Genomic DNA, 20,431 nt, shown 5'->3' with positions numbered 1-20,431 from the left:
GATCTGGCAAGGAAGTTCATAATAATGATAATAATATTATCATTATTACTACTTCTACTACTACTACTAATAATATAGATAGATAGATAGATAGATAGATAGATAGGTCCCCAGGTACTCCCAAACTTAAAAAACAAAACAAAACAAAGAACAAGACTTCATGTCAGGGTAAATGACATTTAGCAGCATCATGGGAATTGTTTCTGTCAGAAATTACAACATATTTTTAACCAATAATGTCCTCTCAAATGAAACAGAAACATTTGAACGAAGTATTTGTCATAAACTGCACAATTTGAGTTTTTTTGAATTCCTTGTCTAATATAAACTGAAGGAGATATATTGGCAGAAATTGAACATAAATTCACAAGTATGTGTTCAAACTAAGAACTGTGTTTTTGTTACCTTAGAATGAGACGTTTATATCTATATTCTAAGTCCTCCTCCGCAGAGTCTGTCATGTTGTTCTACAGTAGCCTGCACACTGGCTCTTGATAGGGCCATTTGCATTTTCATATCAGCCATCATAGTTCTCTAACTAACATGCTTGGCACACAGGTGAAGTTTCCATTGGTTGCAATCTATAATTTCACCACTAGATGGCACGAAATCCGACATACTAGACTTATTTGCATTCTGACCAAGCAGCATCCTCCTGAGCCAAATATTGCAGTTCCTCTCATGGCCACTTGAGACTGGCTCCATACGTCAATCCCCACAGACCCCCCATGTTAACATGCCCAACTTTACAGCAGAAAGAATCATGTTTACAGCTTGAAACAAAAAACAGTCCCTGTAGATAATTTCAACATTCATGACAACTGCACAGGGGGTAAAATTTTTATATGACTCAGCGGTTTACATTTTATCACGGCTTAAAGTTATGCAGAATTACTTGAGCAACAGGCCATGAGTCAGATCCACCCTTCACTCCTCCACAGCTCCACCCTCATGTCCAAATATGGTCACTTCTGGAGAAATGCCAAACTTGAGGCTTCAAACCAGTGTCCACCAACCAATGGGTGACATCAAGGTAGCTATGTCCATTTAGGTATTTTATAAGTCCATGGTTGCAATCTGCAACCTCACCACTAGATATCACCAAACCCAAGACCTTTAAGTTGTATTCTGACACATTGTATTATATTATATTATATTAGCTTTTATTCTGAAGGTTGCAGCCGGAAGTTCTGTACCAGTTGCCTTGACCCAGCTTTGTGTTGAGCCCTCAGCCCCTCCTGCAGCGGAGCAGCGTGTGTTCCTCCGGGGTGACGGAGACAGCTGGTCCTTTCCTGGTGCAGCAGAGTGAGCGGAGCGGAGACGACGCACCGCCTCCGCCCGCAGCCACGGACGGACACGGGCCGGGGATGGCGTCGCTCGGCGTGGGGCTGCACCTCATCCGCAAGCGGGGAGCGGGCAGGAGCGCCGCGGTGGAGAGGAGGAACCTGCTCACGGTGTGCAGGTGGGATTTCCTCACGCTGCTCTTTTATCTGATGACAGGGAGGATGAAACAGCGCCTCACGGCAGAGATGTTTATTAATAATCTCAGAGGCGTTTGTTTGAGCTTAGCTCGTGGATCCGTATTTAAAAATATGACTTCATGTGCACATGGGAGAAAGTCATCCTGCATCTTTTAGACGATATGCATGAAAATATAATTGAATTTATTTATTTATGTTTTTAAATACCAGCTGGCTGACCTCAGGTAAATGCATCTATCATGTGTATTTTGCCTCTTTCATTCACTCACACACAAATGCACACTCACCCACTACAAGCAGCCTACACAAGCCTCCATTAAACAATCACATTTCACTTTTAATTACCCATACAATCAGTTCAGTGTAGGATTAAGCCGGGATTTTGGAAATACTCAGGTCATGAGTCCAAATTCCTCCATCACAATCCCACCTCAATAAAAATGTTGGATTAGGCATCAAAAGCAAACTGAAAAATGTTGTTTTTATATATTTTTTGTTCATTTAACTGTGCAAATATGCATTTATATTTTTAAATTCCCCTCACTGGTGCTTTAACACACCAGAAATATGATTAAAGTAGAAAAATACTAAGTGGTTTTTCCTGTTTTGACTGTCTGAAACTTAAATATAAAGATACTAAGTCTGGAAAACAATGCATAAATTCTGTGTTTATGCACCCCAACCCAGTCATTCATTCCTCATTGCATTCATAAATATAAGCTTGGTTGATATATATGGAGCATGGTTGACAGGTAGATAAATAGATGTTGAGGTGTGTGCACACGTGTCGCCCGCCTGTTTCCCCTCCTCTCTTTGTCAGCTGAAGTGAAAAGCTCTTTGAGTATTGATCTGTGGTCCTCTCTGAGCTGCTGGCACATGTCAGTTACTGACTGACAGTCCCTGTGGTGCGTTTGAGACTGAGGAGCACAAAGGGTCAGAGAAAAGCAAAGATGCAGAGGCGTAATTTTTTATTTTGGCACCAAGAAAGAGTAACAGTCCAGAAAACAAACTGATAATACACCACCTGCTCCAGCTGGTGTCTGCTCTGTTTACAAGAGAACAAATATAATTTTCAGGTTTCAGGACAGTATCAGGTGTAGCGTGTCTGGTACGCCTTCCTCCATTAACGTCACTGAAACAGATGTAAAGGGAGAGTAATTAGACGCAGGTGCTGCATGCTGACCACTCTGGTCCCTTTCCCGGCTCTCTCTGCCTCCGCACCAGCCATCAACTCGCTGATTGGCACAAGCGGAGGAGGGAGAAGGAGGGTGAGAGAAAGAGATGGCAAAATTAATGAGTGGAGGATTAAATATTACTGGAGGAGGGCAGAGTAATATTGAAGGAGGACAGTAAATTTTCCCTCTTGTTTCCTCTTTGGTAGCTTTAAAGCCGAGACAGGCAGAAATCTGGAAATGGCAAAAGGAAAAAAGTCAGGATTTGAAAATACACCCCCCTCCTGCAGCTCTCCCCTCTCTGTCTTAAACCCCTCCCACCGGACGACCATGGGCACATGCACATGCTTCATTCAGTAGTCCATTGTTTCCTTTACATTGATGTATCTAATCTTATTTCATTGTACAGTAGCACACAGCTCATTCTCCCGGCACCTCCTTGCCCTGCTCTCTCTCTGTGTATCAGAAATGAGACAAGAATTACCCAGCAAGCAGACCCACAGTCTCTCTGCCTCGCTCCCCACTGCTGTAGAGTGCTTCCCTGGGAGGAGAGCAGGCTGCAGCCTGGGAGATGGACCTTCTGTTAGTGGCTGTTGCATCTCAAATTTGGCCAGCGCAAACCCCCCAGTGCTGGGTGTCTCAGTGGGCTGGTGGCTAGCAGCAGTGCTGGGTCTAACCTGTGTAACAGCAGCAACAGAAAGTTTGCTGATCTGGTCAGTCGTGAGCCTTTTGCTCTGGTTAGGAGACGGCTACATCCATCCATCCATTTTCAACCACTTATCCGAAGCCTGGTCAGTGGGGGTTTTCCAGGCGTCCCTCTCCCCAGCAACGCTTTCCAGCTCCTCTTTGGGGGCCCCAAGGTGTTCCCAGGCCAGACGAGATATGTAATCCCTTCAGCGTACTCTGAGTCTGCCCGGGGCCTCCTACCAGTTGCCCGGAACACCTTAAGCGAGAGACGCCAAGGACGCATCCTTATCAGATGCCCAAACCACCTTAACTGACCCCTTTCGAAGCAAAGGAGCAGAGGCTCCGAGCTCCCTCCAGATGTCTTAGCGCCTTGCCCAGTCTCTGCGGCTGAGCCCAGCCACCCTTCTAAGGAAATTCATTTCAGCCGCTTGAGTAGGCTACACTATCAACATTTTCTCTCCATCTCTGAAATGCTTCACCGATATTGACACATTTTATTTCATCTATTGTATTTACGGGTCACAGCTGCTCACATGTAAAGATTTGATGCTTTTCTTATATATGACAGGAAACATTATATCTTTGGGGTTTTTGACTGTTGCTTGGACAAAACAAACACTGTGAATGTCACATTGGGAAATATGAATTGTTATTTTACAGTAATTTTCTGTCATTTTATAGACAGAATGATTAATCAAGCAGGTTAATTGATAGTTAGTTTGCAGCCCTATTAACATATACTGCATATTCTGCATTGGCTTGTTGCAGCTTTTTATTTAAACCTTGATGTTGAACACTGAGTGAAATATATTCCATGCAAATTGCGGATGTCTTATTCATCATTTTATACAGCCCCCCGGAAACTTTAGGATCTTCACCAGAATTTCAATTTCACTTGGTTTGAGCAGTGCTTGTCTGCACAGCATGAGCCGGCTGCTTGTTAGGCGGTTTAGGCTTTAAGAAAAGTGTAGATCGCTACTGAAAGTGAGCATGAGAGGAAAGCAGAGACTCTGTAAGAGCTGCTGCAGGAACTGTCAACAGACATTCTCTAAAAGCTCAAAAGACAAAAGAGGCAGGACACTGCAAGTTACATATTTTGGAGTATTTTCCCTGAAAACAACCTCTTCATGCCCTTAAATGGCTTACATGTAACTCTACACCTTTGCCTCTATTTAGTATGCGCAGATCTGTGAACATGCAGATTAGTTTCTCGCTTCTGTCTCCACCCACCCATCGGCTGTTTTAACAGCTTTGACCTATTAATCAAAGAAAATACCCACACAGCCGTGCATATGGGTTAGCATGGTCACCAAATTATCAGCTTTGACAGGTCATATACATGGCCTTATGCAGATCGGTCATCAGAAAGCGGACAGATTTCAGGATCAGCAGATTGATTATTAGTAGATCAGCTTTGGAAATCACATATCTACTATTATGAAATGCTGTGGTTGGTTCATTTGCTTTCACACCGCAAACAAGCTGCACCAGTTTGCTTGGAAGTAAACTGAGACCACCTTTTTACGTGGTCTTGGTTTGGTTGTTTGATCCACACCAAGGTTTGATTGGCAGCTTTCACACTAGCACAACGAACCGTACTAAATGCACAAACAGACTTGAGTTGATTTTTTTTGTGGGGGGGGGATGCATTTTTAGCCTTCAATGGATAGTACAGACAAGTGAGAGAGAGGGAGTGACATGCAGCAAAGGGCCACATGCTGGAGTCGAACCCAGGCCGCTGTGGCAACAGCCTTGTACATGGGGCGCCTGCTCTACCACTAAGCCACCGACGCCCTGACTTGAGTTGATTTTAACCAGACCAAACAGGTTAGGTGTGAAAGCACGCTTAACTTGCAAAATACTGAAACGTAGCTACACCTGGCTTCTCTTTTGATACCCCTTGAGTGTTATGCTAATGATATGGAAATCTCCACCCTTCAAGTTGACAAGATTGGTTCCTTATGTTGGTAACGTTTGACAACCTGGTCTCACTCTGAAATCTTCGAAATCTAGCGCTTGGGCAGTGACTTGTGGCGTAAGACACTGATGAAAAAAGCCGTCCTTTAATGTTGGCATGATACACAGCTGGTCGCCATTATAGTTTAATGGTGCTCAGCTGTGTCAGGGGGAAACACGGCGGGTGAAAAATGAAAGTTAAGGTGGCGAAAGTCCAAGTAGGGTGGGTGGGAGAGGTGGTGGATGGGTCCAACAAACACCGACCTTCACTCAGGAGAGCCGTGCTCACTTCCCCTAAGATTATAAGGCCAAATCCTGTTCTTTTGTTCCTAAAGTTAACCATGTGTGTTAGTTGTTGGAGGAAATAAAACCTGAATTCACGTTGTTCTACGGACATAATGTGTTTATTTTGAAAGAGACTGTATGTAGACGGTAAATTTCCTGAGAAAATACAAGTGTATTTTGAAAGAAGACAATGCATGTAGCAGGCAGTACTTGACACAGAGTCCCAGAACGTCAACAACCAACTCACCCAGGGTACCTTTCACATCGTATCTGGATGTAGAAGGTCCGTGACCAAACGTCAATGTGTGATGAGGTCAGTGTGAGATTGTGTTGCGTTTGAAACCGACGGCCCAGTTCAGATATAATGTGATCGCATTTCGGCTGTCAGATATGATCAAATCTTGAAAATGGGCTGTCAGAAGATCCAGTAAATGAGGATTATCCTGAAGTGTGGATTCAGGAGCTTGTTATAAAACTTTAAAATTGGTAAAATATATATACATTTGATAATATTTTGCACTTTATTTGTATAACAGTTACTGTGATAAAGTAGATAGATTAGACATTATGCAACCTATTAAGCCTTTCAGTATAGTAAAGTTCGAAAAGGATGTTGTCCCCATAGAATAAGCTGTCAAAATCAAACAAAAATTATTTAAAGTTATAATATTAAAGATTTCTGTTTCGTTCTTTTTGGCAGCACCTATGATGACAAGTGGTAATTACAGTGAGTTTGCTGGCAGACTACATTGATATGTAATCCTATTTAGAGCAGATTTGGTGCTCTTAAAAATTTGTATCTGGATTAGGGTGATCCAATGCAATGTTGCTTTGAAAAACTGGCACAAAACTAAGATGGATTAGCTGATCCTAGACAGCAAATCATGGGACTTCCACTACATTTCTTTCAACAACTGGGCCCTTGCTGTCGAAATCCGTGTTTTTGAGACTCATCTGTACCAGTTCTAATGTGGAAATGCTCAGCCAATGCATTGACTGCTCATATCATTCATGATATGTCTTATAAAAAACACCATATGTCACCATATATCTTTAAGACCAACTTCTTTCTATTTTAACACCCTTCAAACCTACACAGGTGTTTTCATGCACTCTGACTGATTTGACCTCTCTGTGCTGAAGTCATTAAATTCAATGTTCTGATGGAGGACAGAGGGTGTCCACCTACAGTCATGTAATCACATGGAGGAAAACATCTAAAACACTGCTTTAAAAGGGTTTTTATAAATAACTGAGGAGATGTTTTTATAGAGTGAAGGCCAAAGAGAAGAGCAGCAGTGTTTTCTAAGAGGCTGTGTGATGTTATTCATCTAAGCACACAGCTTTCTGAATGAAATCTGATTGATTGACATCTCAGGGGGGAGACAAGCCCTCAAATGGTGCCCTGTGTCTGTGGGAATAATTATTTTCTGATGGCTCAGACGTCGCGTATTGTCACATCATGAGTCCATCATGTCTCGCTGGGAATTTCTCTCATTCATGAGCAGAATGCGTTGACATGCAGAAAACAGATCATTCACCATTTTCTGAGAGGTAACATCGATTATTGTTGTCGGTCGCCTAGCAACAGGGTTCTCACGACTTTAACCACCTCAGCGAGCGATACTGTGCGTGACTGACTTTTGATATCGAAAACACAGCCTCAGGAGTTACATTTGAATGCAGCGTTATGTTAAATGAGCTGTGTGTGGCTGGACAGTGTTGTGGATGTTCTGGTCTTGGGCTGTCTGACCTTAAAGGGACTTTATTCAGTCGATTCATTGGAGAGATCAAACAGTTTAACCCATCTATCACCACTTTTAAAAACCCAAATTTAAACAATTGTCCTAGTTTTGTCTGTTATAGTTATTTATTTGTTTTGTTTTTAATAATTTGAATTGTATTTTACATTTCTTCGTAAAGTACATCTGTTGTTTTGAAATGTGCTCTATAAATGAATTTGACTTAACTCTATGTTAAAACCATCTTCACAGTGATATAATTTCTAATGTGTATTATATTGTACATAGTCTGCTACAGGTGTTCCTAAACTTTCAACCCAGTCTCCAGAAGAGAATGTTGGTATTATACTTTTCTGCAAACCACTAATACATTAAGTTTGCATGTAATATATGAGGTGACTTTTTCATCAGGAGGTGGGGGGAATGGTTGATGGCATGACACTTAGGCAAGATACCTGCCAAGTTGCAAACCACTGTTTGAGACCAACAAACAGCAAAACTGGTCGTGTTTAACCGAGTCATTGCCGTGTTTACAGCGGCTGTTTAGTCCCCAAACATGGCTGCTTTTAAGCGACCTGTGGGTGATTTTCCAGGGGCTTTTACCCAAATGTGGGTATTTTTGTTATGGACCTGGTGCGATGTTTCCTACAACTTTTAAGCCGTTATATGTGGGTGTTTTGTAGGGGCCCATTGCTGTTTTTCCAGCAGCTTTTTAGACCCCAAAAGAGGGTGTATTTTTAGGCTTTCTTGCTGGGAAATACCAGGAAAACATGGGTTTATTTTTATGGACCTGGTGCTATGTTTCCTGCAGCTTTTCAGTCCTTAAATGTGGGTGTTTTTTAGGGACATGTGGCTGCGTTTCATGCGGCTTTTCATGGCTGCTTTTAAGCCATCAAAAGTGGGTATTTTTAGGAACCCGCTGCTGAGTTTCCTGCGGCCTTTCAACCCCTAAATGTTTGTGATTTGTAGGGACTAGTTGCTGTTTTTCCAGCAGCCTTTTAGATCCCAGAAGTTTTCTGTCTTTTCTGCTGGGAAATGACACAAAAAGCAGCTACGTTCCAGCAGAGATTGTGCCCTAGACCCAGGTATTTTAGGCACACATTAACCGCAGTGTTGGTGAAACATAAGGTTTCAACATATCCACTACATTATAACGTGCAAATGTAACGTATTGGTGGTTTGCAGAAACGTTTCTGTGGTGTCTGCCTAAATTGCTGTAAAGAGCAGGGCTGATTTTCAAAGTGTCTGAAAGTTAATTTACATGACATGTCATTAAAACCTGCCGTTGTTCATGGAAATAAGCTGAAATCTCTCTGCTTTCGTCTTCTTTCACAGGAAGCCCGCGCTCTGTGGTCAACCTGCTGCTAAGCAACGAGATAGAAAGAGACACAGTTTGGCAGAATTTGGACAACACACACACACACACACACACACACACACACACACACACACACACACACACACACACACACACACACACACTTGCCCATTAACTCTCCTTCCTGTCTAATTAGTTGAAACCAGATTAGATGGAGTCAGCCGGAGCACATGACTGTCGCAGTGGGCAGCACATTATGACTGTTATCATCACAGGATATTAATCAAAGCCTCGCTAACCATTGGTGAACAGTTGCTGCAACAACTCTCTTTTCAAGATGCACTGCTTCCCTCAGCTCATGTCCCAGGTCGAACCACCAAGCCATCTCTTGTCACTCCCCAGAGCTAATAACAGATGTCTTGATAGGATCTTTCTCCACTCTGCTGTAACAGCATGGAGCAGCCTCCCCCCTGCTGTCATCAGAGACACCACCTCAAGTAGTGTTCACATTAGAGCTGCAGCATTCATTCAATCAGTTGTCAACTATGAAATTAATCGCCAAATAATTTGATGATCAATCAAGAAAAAAGTGAAATTATCTGATATCAGCTTCTTAAATTGAAATATTTCTGGTTTCTTTAATCCTAGTAAACTCAATATCTTTGGGCTGTGGGTTAAATAAGACATTTTAGGACGTCATCTTGGCCTTTTGAGCAATATTCTCCACTATTTTCTGACCTTTTATAGACCAGACAGCCTTCAAGAGGAGATTGAATACACACCTACTCAGCATGACACTGCAAATCTAAAGCTCAGGGACTTCAGTCATAACAAATCTTCATACATATTCCCGAGTAGCTGCAGATCAGTCAGTCTGAACAGTATTCATGAAGCTTGTATCTGCAAATACAAAAGGAAAAAAAACTCTGGAGGCAAAATGTGTTTATTTTTCTTGCCTTGTAATTAATGACAGACATGTTACGTTCAGTTTATGTCAATTAAAATTCTTCTTCTTCTTTTTGTTTGTTTGTTGTGATGCATTCAGTAAAGTGTGTATTACCTTTTCGAGTGTTTCACATCACTCAGCCTGGGATCAGACAGCAACAAAGAAAGTCTTTTATCAATGTGGATGCTTAGATGTCAGTGTAGAAAAATGGGAATAGGTCCCTCGCACATTTAAAGGGATACTCGCCTTCAGTTTGGGGACTCACGAGAGAGATTTTTTTTTTACATGAAAGGGCCAACATATTCTGGCTATTTATTAAATGTAACAAAACTGCTTGATCCTGCAGTTCCCATACTGCAACCAGTAGCCTCTTTTCATCAGACGTTCCTTCCTGGTAGATACCTATAGAGCTCCATACAGGCCTAATAAGTGATTTTAATACCAGTGTGTGCATCTTCTTTTGTGTCCAGGTTTTCAGTGAAGACTCTTCTGGACCGTTCCTGTTTTGAGACAATAGACGACACGTCTCCAGAGTTCATCAACTTTGTTTCCATCCTGGAGCACATCCTCAGTCATCGACTCAAAGGTAAAAGACATAACCCATACATAAACATATGCATGCCATGCAGCCTAATATTTAAGCTGCAGAATGCAATATTATTTTTGTCATGTTCTGACTTTATTGATAAGAGAGTGACAGGAAACATGAGAGGGAAAGAGAGGGAAGACACGTAATAATGGTTCTTAGTAGGAAATGAGCAGCGGACGTTGTGGTCACTTGTGTCTTGATAACAGCAACCCAGATAAGAAAATGAAAAAATATGCAAAATTTTAATGTGAAATTGGAGTGACTCATCGGTTGCAATCACTAGTTAGGGTAACAACAGGCATCTTGTGTCCCTTTATTGAGATCAAGCGTGGATGCTGGTAAAAAAAATATTCTCATTATCAAACACAGTAGATTCTTATTATTTCTAAACTATAGTATAAATACTGGCCTGTTAAAGACCCGGGACCAGTTGCACAAAACACCTTAAGTTTTCTCCTTAAGTATGAAACTTAAGGCTTATTTTCTCCTTACCTGAGGGACTTACACAGTTGCACAGAATCCTTAACAAGGTTTCTCTAGTTAAGGAAAAATGTGAACTCATCTACTGCATAGAAAGAGATTTTACAGCGGTAAAAGTGTCCCTGGAGATTGTTTATTTGCTTGGACTCACAAATTTGGCCTATAGTTAGTGAAAAAATGGCTGAAGACAACAAAACTATATTGGTCAGAGGAGGAGAAGATTAAATTAGATCTCAAGTACCATAAACACTGTTGTGTTGCAGTTAAGATAAGTCGGACGTACCTTTTTTTTTTTACCATGCTCTGGTTGCTAAGGTCTTTTGTGCAACTGTGTAGGGTTTCTTTAAGTAAAAGACCAAGACAAGTAGAAATCCTTAAATACTTAAGTAATCATTTTAAATTATCTTAAGGAGAAGACTTAAGGGTGTTTTGTGCAACTGATTTTATTTTGAGGAAACCTTAACTAGGACTTTAAGGAAAATCTTTACCTAAGGTGTTTTGTGCAATATGCTTCAGTATCATTAAAGTATCTACTTTCAGAAAGGTGGACTTCTTGTGCCTTCCTGCTGGTACAAACATAGCCATTGCCAAAGGCATTATTTTTCGGGTTGTCCGTCTGTCCGTCCCGCTCTCATGAACAAGATATCTCAGGAATGGCTTAAGGGAATTTCTTCAAATTTGGCAGAAACGTCCACTTGGACTCAAGTGTGGGGTCAAAGGTCTGTGTGACCTCACAAAACATGTTTTTGGCCATCTCTCAAGAATTTGTACGCTAATTATGACAAAATTTTGACATAAATGTCACTCAGGATATAATTATAAAGTAATGACATTTTATATCCAAAAGGTCAAAGGTCAACTTCACTGTGACACTAGTTAGTGACACTAATCTTGGGTGTCCATCTTGAAACTGATTTGATTGCATAGATCTTCTGTGCTGCCGGGTTGAAGATGTGTGTGAAGCATCCATTTTTTAGAATATGTAGCTTCTTTGCAGCAGCATCCATATTTTAAGTGTTGTCTACCATCATGGCTACATATGAGACATGGATATAAACTGTAACTGCAACTTGACTGGTTAACAGAGACATACGACCCTGAGGTGGTAATTCTAATACATTCAGTCCAATGAGTGCATATTATATGTCACTTCAGTGTAATTTCTCTTTAAAAAAATCCCTTAAACTGTGTTCCACTGCCGTATGTATAGCGAGTACAAACTTGCTTTGTGCATCTTTAAAGGGATAGTGCACCCAAAAATGAAAATTCAGCCATTATCTACTCACCCATATGCCGATGGAGGCTCTGGTGAAGTTTTAAAGTCCTCACATCACTTGCGGAGATCCGAGGGGAGAGGAGGTAGCAACACAACTCCACCTAATGGAGGCTGATGGCGCCCCAGATTCAAACGTCCAAAAACACATAATTGAAACCACAAAATATCTCCATACTGCTCGTCCATAGTGATCCAAGTGTCCTGAAGCCCAAAAAGTTGTTGAGTTAAAATTACGTTTTTCCAAACAACTTTTTATGTCGGGGCTTCAGGACACTTGAATCACTATGGACGAGCAATATGGAGATATTTTGTGGTTTCAATTATGTGTTTTTGGACGTTTGAATCTGGGGTGCCGTCAGCCTGCATTAGGTGGAGTTGTGTTGCTACCTCCTCTCCCCTTGGATCTCCGCAAGTGATGTGAGGACTTTAAAACTTCACCTGAGCCTCCCTCGGCATATGGGTGAGTAGATAATGGCTGAATTTTCATTTTTGGGTGCACTATCCCTTTAACATTCAGAGAATGACTAATGCAGATTCAAGCTTTTAAAACCTCTGTTTCTGTCTCTCTTTTTTCTCTCAGGTCAGACAACTTGGTTTGGTTATGAGAGTCCTCGGAGTTTCTGGGATTACATAAAAGCCGCCTGCAGTAAAGTCCCTCATAATTGCATCCGAAGCATTGAGAGCATGGAGAATGTGCGATCGTCGAGAGCTAAAGTGAGGATAAATCTGTCTTGGGACCAGATTTAATTACCCGAGGCAGCAGGGAGGAAAATAACTTGAATCTCCAATTTAATTATTTTCTTTTTTAATGTGTAAATTTAGCCAGAAATTGAAAGATATACTGAGTCCGACAGTGTCCTGACCTGCAGCACACACACAGTGCACAATGAGAGGTTTGTTATTTTAGCCCACTTTATATTATCCCCTCAGAAAAAGAACAAAGGGAACAAAAAAACTGTTAAGAACACTCATGCTTATAAAACGTGAGTCAGTCTAACCCCGCAAGTAAGAGAGCAAACAATTGGAGCTAATGTTGGCTGTAGGTGAGAACAAGGCACACACAGGCGCACACTCTCTCAGGTCATGAACTCCATAAGCTTCGACTAATGGCTCAGTGTTACTTGTGTCTGTCTCTGCAGGGCAGGGCGTGGATCAGAGTGGTCCTGATGGAGAAAAGATTATCAGAATACATCTCATCTGCACTGAGGGACTTCAAAACCACCAGGTCTTAATGTGCTGCTCATACACTCTACACACTGTTTCCCCTTCAACCCTAATTATGACATCTTTATCAAATCAAGTGCATTCAGACAGGGTCTCTCTCCAACATCAGCATCCTGCAGCATCATTTACATCTTCTTATTAGTCGATTATCACACATCTTACAGCTCCACCTTCCTGCTCCACTTTTTATTCAACTCCCAGTCATCTCACTGCATCTAAAGGAATTAATGTCGATAATGTTTGCACATGTGTGACTGTAGGAGGTTTTATGAGGACGGAGCGATCATACTGGGAGAGGAGGCGGGGCTGTTAGCAGACACGCTTATCGGACTCAACACCATTGACTTCAGGTACTAATCACAGTCTGCTATTTCTCACTGTAACTCTAAGTGTACTTTCTTTTTCTCCCTGCTGCTCAGTCAGTACGTAGCTTTCTTTGGCAAAGTGTCATCGGAAAAGTTACGATCCCTCCTCCGGTTTTGAGGCTGAGCCAAAAGGCTTTTATGTGTAATGAGTCAAAAGGAGGACGTGGATGGAATAACAAGCTGCTCCTCTTGACTATAATAGAAATACATTTTAGATTAAAAGTTTTATATAATTTACCGGAGCTAGATGTTTGTTTGCGTAAGTATTTACCTACTCTCACTGGACACACCTAAATCGGCATTGTTGCAGCAGAAGAGATGGTGCTTTGATTCTCCATCGTGTCTTTTAGCTTCTGTCTGAAAGGAGAGGGTCTGGACGGGAGCTGCCCCGCCGTGATCGACTACACGCCTTACCTGAAGTTCACTCAGAAGTATGTGAGGTCAAATAACACCCAATAACACATGATAGCAGGGGTCAACAAAGTCATTTTTATTGGGATTTAAATTGTATTTACACTGTTGTCTACAGCAGATTTTTTAAAAGTCGTGCAAAAGTTTTAAAGGGGCAGTTCACCCCTGAATTAAAAATACATATTTTTCCTCTTACCTGTAGTGCTGTTTATTAGTCTAGATTGTTTTGGTGTGAGTTGTCGAGTGTTGGAGATATTAACTTTCTCTGCAATATAATGGAGCTAGATGACACTCGGCTTGTGGTGCAAGTGTCAAAAATACATTTGAAAACTCAACAGCAATGTCTCTTTGCAGAAATCATGACCTGGTTACTCAAGATAATCCACAGACCTTGTTGTGAGCAGTTTCATGTAGGAACTATTTCCTTGCTACCGAACTACACTCGCCAACTGTATCACCGCGCAGAAGGAAGCGTGCCCTGCATAGGACTGTTTTCCTAATCCCACTCCTGCCTGTTCCTGCTGGATTTCTGACCACCACCACCCACTCCCACAGTGTGTTATCTATTCCTGTCCATTCCCACAGGGTGCGTGTCAGCTCCCACCTGCACCCACAAACATTCTGACTGCACGATAGATCGATTATCAATAGACTGAATACATGAAACTGCTCACAACAAAGTCTGTGGATTATCTTGAGTAACCAGGTCATGATTTCTGGGACGAGACATTGCTGTTGAGTTTTTCAAATGTTTTTTTTGGCACTTTGAGCACCACAAGCCGAGTGCCATCTAGTTCCATTATATTTGAGAGAAGACAGACATCTCTACGGCTGATATCTCCAACACTCGACAACTCACACCAAAACAATCTAGACTGATAAACAGCACTATAAGTGAGAGGAAAAATATGTATTTTTCATTTTGGGCTGAACTGTCCCTTTAACTATGAAAGGCAAGACATAAGCTTTTTCATCAGAGGGTCAGTCACAGGCCACTGTTTGCCTGCCCCAGCTGTGTTGGATGTGTACTTATATGAGGCTCATGTTTGTTCCCTGTGCAGTGCAGACAGCATCAGCAGCGACGAGGAGGAGATGAGGACTCTGGGGAGCAGCGGCAGTGAGAGCAGCACCCCTGACAAAACGGCCACCGCCGCCTCCATCTTCACCGAGCAGAGCAACTTGGTCAGCAAGTGCAAACGCTTTGAGCAGAAGTACCGGATGGCACTGGAGCAGAAGGTAGTGTGTGTGTAGTAATACTGTTATTTTGGGATAAACAAAGTGGATGGTAATATATATGCAAACGTGACATTTCCCATGATGCCTGCATGAACGTTAAAAGCTCGAGCTGTGAAATGCCAGGAGATGTGTTCTGTGAAGAAATGTTTTTGACACAAACAAACACATTTAGCTTGATTTTTTTTAATGTACTACATCCTTAATGTCACTTCCCTCTGTGGCTTTGGCTGTTACATAACCTCCTGAGACCCCAGCTTGTGTTTGATAGGCATTTTTAATTTCTCTGAGCTACTTAGGATTGGAAGGACCTGATAAGTATAAAAAACTAAACATTGTCTTTGAACAGGAAGTAATTTTTGTACAAAAAGATGTCTTCATAGGGAGACAATGGGCTTGTTTTTAATAGTCGCAAGTGTGTAAAAAAGTATAAAACTGTTTGTTTCAATACCTGAACACTGTTGTGCAACAAAATTACAAACAATGCAACATTTAGAGCTTAGAGGTCACTGTTCAAGTCCAAATCTGTTCAAAAACTGTTCATTTCAACGCCTGAACATGGCTGTGCAAAACAAAATTGCAAGTAATGCAAAATATCTAAAAGCTTTGTGATTCGTTCGTTTTGTAACCCTGGATCATATTTTCTCTGCTCCATACTACAATGTCCTTTTTGTCTGTGGGAACAGTCTGCCCCACCTAATTGGCCTGTGAGAAATGCTGGGATAGTACAATATTAAAGTCCCTGTGTGCTCAAACGAGTTTGTCCCAATTTCAGCATTTTAGCTTGTCACTGTTGCTAAAATTGTTCAAATTTGTAGCCATATCAAATTACAGATGTTATTTAGCACAAATAAACAAGTTTCAACCATAAAATTTGATCAGCTTTTGCACCTTGTCTACCTCCAGCTTCTGATAGTCTGGGGACACTCCTTTCTAAAGTGTGTTTAACACACCGGCGAAAACGGCCGGCAACAAAGCAACGCCTCTTGCATTTTTGAAAAGGTCACGCCCTCCCGGAAATGTGCGCTCCCCCTTTTCTCGTCCGCAAGGAAACAAACACACAGAGAGCTTGAAAATGGATGCCGAGAGATTTAACTCCGTTTTATCAAACGTGTGCTCAGTCCACAAGATTGTGGAAATGAAGGACTTACAGCGACTTGAGCCATTTTGTACCGCTGCACGTGTTTCTAGTCGGACTATGTTTACGAGCACAAGTGTTCAGCGAGTCACCGAAGGACTGCCCTGCGGATTTACTATTGGTTCTGCAACGTAGGGAATTTTTTTAAACTCTGAGATTGTATCCGCCCATCTAAATACAAAATCAGGGAGAAAGTCATCTGTCTTTAGTTAAGCAAAGCGTCTAAACTGACTTGTGAGTCTATTGTGTCGGGATCAGCTGTAGACTGAGCATAAAAGTGTCCACAAACTAGGACAACAGGTCCAAGTTATGCAGAATGGAGTATAAGGTGCAGGAAACCCAAAATATAACGTCGTCATATGAGGACACAGGGTCTCAGGAGGATAAAACGACAGACCTGCCACTGTCTCCACTTTGCTTTGAGCCAAAAACAAAAAGCTCAAACAGCATTAAAGGGGTGCTTTACCCATTATCAACCAGCTTTGTATCATGACAATGTGGGTAGTATGTGTAAAAAGATCATTTGTTTCATACCAGCCGCCATATTGTTTCCCTTGGAAAAAAAAACAAAACAAGCTTGCATTACCTCACCTACTAGTAGGAGCGTTTATTGGTCTGGTGCAGCGCAGGGCATTCTGGTAGTTGTAGGTTTTCTACCTCTTGAGCAAAAGCGAATGCCACAGCCCCTCCCTTTGTTTTCTCTGGTCATGTAGCACCAATTTCAAAAGTCTTTGTGTTTTTCCACTGCATAGCCTAGTTTTACAAAAAGACCATCTTTTCAGCATTGAAATACTTCTGTAAACAAACACACAACACAAATGTGTATGCTCATGTGTGTGTTTACCTCAGGGCTACCTAGAGGAGCTGGTCCGTCTCCGAGAGGCCCAGCTGTCAGAGGCCATGTCTCATAACAAAGCTCTTCAGCAGAGCCTAGCAGACACACACGTCTCCCACACACTGGAGAAAGAGCAGCTCGAGTACATTGTACTGGAACTACAGGACCAACTGTGAGTTCATCCTGCCTCTCTGTGTGTGTTTGTCAGTGCATGTGAGGTCGGTGACGGTGAGGTGGAGAGCATTTTGCAGCAGCATCCAGCTGTGGGTTTGACATTCAGGACACAGCAGGAAGCCCGGAGGTTGTAGTCGGTTTGCTGTTTGTGTTTTGTTGAATCAATCGCTGTTTTTCGCCGAGAGGAAAAGCTGCAGCAACGTTGTGTCTTTAAATTAATGCTCTAATTAGTGAAAAAACATTTTCAGTTTGATCGCTAATTTAATGCTGGCTGCACAGTCTGTCAGGAGGATTTGTGTGTCAGAATCTCTGGAAATTAAACTGCAGTCTAAAGCCAGTGGAATGAGTCAGTGGATGTTTTCAAATGCAAATAGAGTGAGAGGCAAAGTGAGGAGCAGCGAGTGCAGTCAGAGAGATGACACTGTGAGTCAGAGAGTATTTAGAGTACGCAGGTATTGTTGTTTATTGTTTATTCAAGGATCCCTATTAGAGGCAGATCTGCACATTGCACTGGGAACTTTTGCACATTGCCTGACTAATATTTTTGCACCTTCTGCACAAACTCCACATCTTATTCTGACACAGTCATAAACAGCTTTATTGTGCATATTTGCTATGTCATTGAACTTTTTAAATAACTATCTTAGTCATATTTTTTATTGTAATTTTTCTAGTCTATATTCATATTCTTGAGTGTTGCAGTACTTTTTTATGTATGTACCAAAAAACCAAAGCAAATTCATTGTAAGTGAAAACCTACTTGGCAATAAATCCTCTTCTGATTCTACTTCTCACGTGGATCTGCCTCTCGTCTTCCTGCGGTCCTGTTCTTAGAAATACAGTATGCTAAATGCTAAACTTGCTATGCCAGTGGGCCACTTTTTCAAAATGACAGGAGGCCAGGGGCCAGTTAGTAAACAAACATAGATGATGAATATATAAATAATTAGCTCTGACCTCTGTCAGCGATCCTCTCCTGGCACTTTTCTTTTAAATAAACAAGCTCTGTTGTGATGCGTCTTTAATGCACTCTGGCCCCTGTTGCCAGTGGTCGGCGGGACACCTTGCACCCTATTGAGGGCCAGGGGCCGTATTCACAAACACAAACTGAGAACACTCTCAGAGAGCTCTCAACTTTGCCTAAAAACTTTAGTAAGGAGTCCTAGCTTAGGAGTGAGTTAGGAAGGTTCTCAAAGCAACTCTGAGCAAGGAAGGGACAGGAACTTTTATCATAGTGAGGAGGTGTTGACCCCGTTGCTTGGTGTGATGCATTCTTTTAACAGATGTGATTGGTTGTCAGAGACATGCCCTTTTGTGAGTCTGCAAGGTGTGGACACCCAGTGGAAATTAAATGAACTGCTGACTGTGAAAGTGTTGTCATTGTTAGTGCGATCACTCTGCTGATGGAAGGTGGAGACAGACTCAAGTCATCACTGCTGCACTGTTGCATTTTTCCAGTATTTCAAATATCTTAGTGTTGTCATAATATATTTCTGGCATAATAATGATATTGTGTTGGGTGTGATGTTGTGTTATGTTTTATGTTAAATGTTAAGTGACTGCATTTGTGCAGATATTATTTTACACTGCACTGAATGACCTTTGTCCTCTTTCTGTCTGAAGAGTTCATTCAGTCAATAAATTGTCTCTAACTCTGGACGTCTGTTGTCTTTAGCACGGTACTGAAAAACAATGATTTGCGGTCCAGACAAGAGCTTACTGCCCATCTGACCAATCAGTGGCCATCTCCTGTCGTCTTGGATGCCAACGCCGTTGCCTTGGACACGCTGCTGTACAGGAAGAGCACGGGACAGTGGGAGGAGTATGTAGATGCTTTTACAGCTTCCAACTATTTTTTATTATTAATTAATCTCAATAACTTAAGTGAATTAATACATGGAGTACAGACCTTGCTCATTTATCTGTATCAGTAAATGTGTTTAAAGATTATTGTTTCAGCACTGGTTACGTGTAATCTTTACTGATCCTCTGTCGCCTCTTTGCAGGAAGAGTTTCCAGAGCCTGGAGCAGCTGTCTGCAGACATGAGTCTCTCCCAGACCTCACTTGAACCGGCACACACAATGAGTCTAGAGGGCAGGCCGACCGGCACACACTGGCCCCACCAAGGTACGTCTCCTTCTGCGAGTAAGCACCGTTGTCCAGGAGGGCCTCTGCTCTGATGTGAGTATTAATCTTATTTATCTTGTCACTCAGGTAAAGAGGAAACTCCATCTCTAAAGGGTCTGTGTGGCTCCCTGACCTCAGTCGCAAGCTACAAGTCTCTGGCCAGCCTGAAGTCCAGCGAGTGTTTGGCCAGTCCTGCAACAGAGATCAGCAGCCCGGGCTTCACTCCTTCATAAGGAACATAGAGCTAAAAAAACACATCACAACCAGGGCCAGACAATCCAGGAACTTTCTTAATGTAGGTGTTTCTGAGCCTCTTTACACCTGGTATTGACGTGCTTCTTGGGTGGTACCATCACAAGTGGACAGCGCTAAGTACAAGTGTAAACAGCCACCAAGACGCACTGTGATACGATAACTCCAACCACTTGTAGAGGTGGTCGTGGTGAGACTCACAAAATGTTAATAAATTCAAGATTCTCTCTTTCACTGAACTAAGACTAACGTTAAGCTTACTTGCCTTGTGACCTCGTCGTAAAACACACTTCATTCAAACTCAACAGAAACGAAATAAAACTCACCAAAACCGTCTGACTTAGTTTACTTGCTTTTGGTTTAGTTTTTTAGTCCACTGTTCCAATAATCATCGACTCTGGTTCGGTCAAAATAAACCCTTAAAGGGCCAGTGTGTAATATTTGGCATGGTTTATTGTCAATCTGAATCTGAATCTGAATATTCTACCCATTAATATGTTTATATAAGTGTATAATCGCTGTAAAATAAAATTCATTTGGTTTTCGTAGCCTTATAATTATGCTTTTATATATATATATATAGCAAGGGCCTTGCTTTAGAGAGGTCGCCATCTTGCGCCGCCATGTATGTAAGGCAGACCGAGCGGACAATCCAGCCAGCCAGAGAACGCGTTTCGCGTGTATAAATGAACCAACGAAGACAGCGGAAGGAAGGAAGAAGGAGGAGGAACAGCAGAGA

General features: G+C 41.9%; 1 protein-coding gene across 1 annotated transcript; it reads left to right on the top strand.

The window, feature by feature from the left end:
• The first annotated feature begins 847 nt into the window (after window positions 1-847).
• On the top strand, window positions 848-20,416 carry rundc3b (RUN domain containing 3b). The gene is made up of 11 exons (XM_050047914.1): window positions 848-1,462; window positions 10,058-10,173; window positions 12,513-12,646; window positions 13,072-13,157; window positions 13,417-13,506; window positions 13,872-13,952; window positions 14,994-15,168; window positions 17,153-17,310; window positions 18,988-19,134; window positions 19,319-19,440; window positions 19,528-20,416. The coding sequence occupies exons 1-11, from the start codon at window positions 1,368-1,370 to the stop codon at window positions 19,671-19,673; spliced, it is 1,350 nt and encodes a 449-aa protein (XP_049903871.1). The 5' UTR covers window positions 848-1,367; the 3' UTR covers window positions 19,674-20,416.
• Window positions 20,417-20,431: the final 15 nt, after the last annotated feature.

The sequence above is a fragment of the Epinephelus moara genome, chromosome 6 (assembly GCF_006386435.1).
Source record: "Epinephelus moara isolate mb chromosome 6, YSFRI_EMoa_1.0, whole genome shotgun sequence".
NCBI lineage: Eukaryota > Metazoa > Chordata > Actinopteri > Perciformes > Serranidae > Epinephelus > Epinephelus moara.
The sequence above is the reverse complement of the archived record's forward strand: the minus strand, read 5'-3'. Positions and strand labels throughout refer to the sequence as shown.

Excerpts from the sequence above, each read along its gene's own strand:
- rundc3b (XM_050047914.1), top strand. The coding sequence starts at position 1,368 with ATGGCGTCGCTCGGCGTGGGGCTGCACCTCATCCGCAAGCGGGGAGCG. Across the intron at positions 13,507-13,871 it reads CTCAACACCATTGACTTCAG|CTTCTGTCTGAAAGGAGAGG; the intron begins GTACTAATCACA and ends CGTGTCTTTTAG. Across the intron at positions 13,953-14,993 it reads TACCTGAAGTTCACTCAGAA|TGCAGACAGCATCAGCAGCG; the intron begins GTATGTGAGGTC and ends TTCCCTGTGCAG.